The following is a 3,447-nucleotide window of genomic DNA, read 5'->3' on the forward strand; positions in this document are numbered from 1 at the left end:
CCCTCACTTCAGGCCCCAGGAGCACAGGATCCTGAGCCCAGCGATGCCTGCTTGACTCAGCTCTCAGGGTTCACTTCAGAAACCTTACCGGGAGCCTGTCAGTGGTGGTGCATGCAGAAGAAGGCAGATGTGTGCGCTCAAGGCCAGCCTGGTCTACAAAGCAAGTGCCAGGACAGCCAGAGTCAAACAGAGAAACCCTGTCTTGAAACAACAACAAAACAAAACAAAACAAACTATCCGTAATGAGATCTGANGCCCTCTTCTGGTGTGTCTGAAGAAAGCTACAGTGTACTCACATATACATAAAATAAATAGATCTTTTTTTAAAAAATTAAAAAGCAAAAAACAGAAAAACCCAAAAACCTGTCCTGATTTGATCTTGTACCTCTGACTGTCGAAATAATTTTATTAATTTATTTTTTGTCATTTGAGCCATTCAAGGTTATTTTGTTATGGCATCTCCAGCAAAGTAATTCACAGACATCTTAATTTATTTTCCAGATCTATAGCTGTAACATCAAGCTAGGAATACAGTTTAGTAACACTTGCCTCCCATATACAAAGCCTTTCTGACTTGTGGAATTATAGGCGAGCTACCACATCCAGCTTTTTGTGGATTAGTTTGACCTTGGGATTTGCCACAGTATCCCTCATGGCAGCAGCTGGGCCACTTCAGTGGTAAAGAGAATCCGTCACATGCAAGTCAGAGCCACCACCCATGCACCTGAGCTGGATTTGCCAGCTCTTGGTTCAGGAGACTGAAGGTCATGTACAAGAGACAGGTGTGTAGAACATCACAGATTGCAACTATAGCCAGCTGTCCAGCAACTTCTGCAAGATGGGTGTCATGCGGAAGTAGGTCTCCCTCAGCAGTCAAAGATCCCTGTCCTCAGCTCAGAAACCATAGGGCCCAGACCTTATGAGGACCACTTCATTGGTATGGCTGGGAGATCCAGCATCCATGGAAACGGTCTGTGACAAGAAGTAACTTCTGCGTACCACAAAGAAACTAGATGGAGGATTTTAGGAAGGTTTAGGCTGGGCCTGTTTCTCAGAAAGCCCTAGGTGTAAACCTCAACAGTCCCTGCATAGGAGAGGCAAAGTCATGGACTTTCCCACCTCAGTTTGTGGGCCGAGCCACTGTTTTACCCAACCTGAACACAACATGGCCATTAAAGCCCCATAGACACACCTGGGTACCACTCACTGCATTCATTGACATGGAACCCTCTAGTGCCCACACATTACGTTTTGTTTTGTTTTTTTTTTTTTTGGTTTTTTGAGACAGGGTTTCTCTGTATAGCCCTGGCTGTCCTGGAACTCACTCTATAGACCAGGCTGGCCTCAAACTCAGAAATCCACCTGCCTCTGCCTCCCGAGTGCTGGGACACTATGTCTTTAAACTTGGTTCCTCAGTGCACCCAGCGAGCTTGTGTAAAACCATAGTAGTGTTCCCTTCAGATGCCTTTCTCTTCAGGAAGTCAAGTGCGTTCTTGTCAGTGTTACCGGTTCTTCAACATGTCCTGAGCAGACTAAGCCAGGCCTGGTGCCACAGGCTATGCTCCAGTTAACTGCAGAAGCTAAGGCAGGAGGGCTAGGAGTTGAGGTTAGAGACTTAGAGGGGCATTGTCTCCAAGGTAAACTATGAAGGGGCTAGGGAGACAGTTGTAGGGTGCTTGCCTGCCAGGTTAAAGCACTGCTGCTTTGTAGCTAGGGCTATAAAACAGGAAGCAATATTCCTCCAGCCCCATTCACTCGAGAGCCTAGAGCTCAATCTACATCTATGGCAGACAAGTCAAACGTTGCAACTCTGCCGGGCGTGGTGGCGCACGCCTTTAATCCCAGCACTTGGGAGGCAGAGGCAGGCGGNTTATCTGAGTTCGAGGCCAGCCTGGTCTACAGAGNGAGTTCCAGGACAGCCAGGACTACACAGAGCGACCCTGTCTCGAAAAAACCAAAAAAAAAAAAAAAAAAAAAAAAAAGTTGCAACTCTGCCTGCTGCTGAACTCACAGGTATGGACTTGGTGTCTTAGGAGAAGAACAGAACCAGAGCCCGAGGTGGTAGCTCTGTCCCCGGACTCAGAAGGCTCAAGACACACTATAGCCTTCTGACGATCACACAAAACCTGTTTTCTTCTTTCTTTATTGTTAGGTACAACATATAAATACATAAAGGCAAGAACTAGAGACCTTCTTAGGCTTCAAAACAAAAACAAAAACCCAAAGAAGTCTTAAAACCTTTTTTCTGAAAGTATAAAATCATGAGTGCTCAGACCAAGGGAGCAGGAGGCAGACAAGCTCCGCTTCTCCTCCAGAGTATGCACCTCCCACCTCGCAGCGGTTCTCACCAGCAGTGGATGCTGAGCTGGAGAACCACCCAAACAGCACTCCCCTCCAACAAGGAGGAGGGGAGGAAGCACAGTCATTAAAACTCCTTCTTCCTGCTCCAAACCGAGGAAAAAGACATCGTCTCTCACCAGTTTTCCTGGGCATGATGCCCCGTAGTTGACATTTACCCAACCTGTCCAACTCAGGTCCTAACCAAAGCCAGAAGGTGCCCAAAGTTTTCTGGGGAGGGGAAGAGGCTAGTGTGATATCAAACAGATCTTTATTTGAAGTCATCATTGGTGCCGTTTCTTGCTGTTTATTTGTTTGCTAGCCTGTTCTTCCAGTTGCATGGCTAGGCGCAGGGCCTTGATGACTTCTTGAAGGGCTGAGAAGTGCTTCGCCTGCTTAGCCTGCTGTGTCAGGGCAGATTCTGCCTTGTTCACAAAGGTCTCCAAGTCATAGTCTGGCTGATCCGTCATCTCGGAGAGCTCAAGCCAGCTTGGTCCTTGCTGCAACAACAGGGAGAGCCCAGTCAGCATAAACTCAGCACAGCACTCCAGCAAGTCCCAAACAGAGCTCAGCCACCTGCAGTATAGACACACAAGCAGAAGGCCAGACCTTCATTCTGCTTCCTGAAGCCCTCACCCTGGCCCAGGGGGTGGTATGTGCCTAAGATCTCAGCACTCATAGGGTGGAGGATCAGTTCAGGAGGTTGGGCTGGAGAGACAATCACAGTTCAATTCCCAGAGAGAACTGACTCCAAGTTGTCTTTCCTTCTACACATGTACCCATACCCACAGGAAATTAAAAAGAAAAAAAAAACTTCAGGAGCTCAAGGACAGCCTAGGCTTCAAGAGACCATGGCCTAAAACAAAACCAAAGAAAAGGAAATCCTTAGCTTAAACTTAGCATCTTTCTACCCCAAATCTGTCCCTATGTCAAGTGAATAACATCATTGATTCTGTTCTTTTTTTTTTTTTTTAAATGGTCTTTTGAGACAGGGTTTCTCTGTGTAGCCCTGACTGTCCTGGAGCTCACTTTGTAGACCAGGCTGGCCTCGAACTCAGAAATCCGCCTGCCTCTGCCTCCCGAGTGCTGGGATCAAAGGTGTGCGCCACC

The 3,447-nt window shown here is 47.4% G+C and overlaps 1 protein-coding gene across 1 annotated transcript in view; it reads right to left on the minus strand.

Moving 5' to 3' along the window:
- Positions 1-2,510: 2,510 nt before the first annotated feature.
- Positions 2,511-3,447, minus strand: part of Kif2c (kinesin family member 2C) — a 24,038-nt gene continuing 23,101 nt past the window's right edge. Inside the window, exon 20 of the mRNA XM_021199994.1 lies at positions 2,511-2,837. Coding sequence (XP_021055653.1) covers positions 2,622-2,837 — 216 coding nt within the window. The 3' untranslated portion in view covers positions 2,511-2,621. The remainder of the gene's footprint in view (positions 2,838-3,447) is intronic.

The sequence above is a fragment of the Mus pahari genome, chromosome 6 (assembly GCF_900095145.1).
Source record: "Mus pahari chromosome 6, PAHARI_EIJ_v1.1, whole genome shotgun sequence".
NCBI lineage: Eukaryota > Metazoa > Chordata > Mammalia > Rodentia > Muridae > Mus > Mus pahari.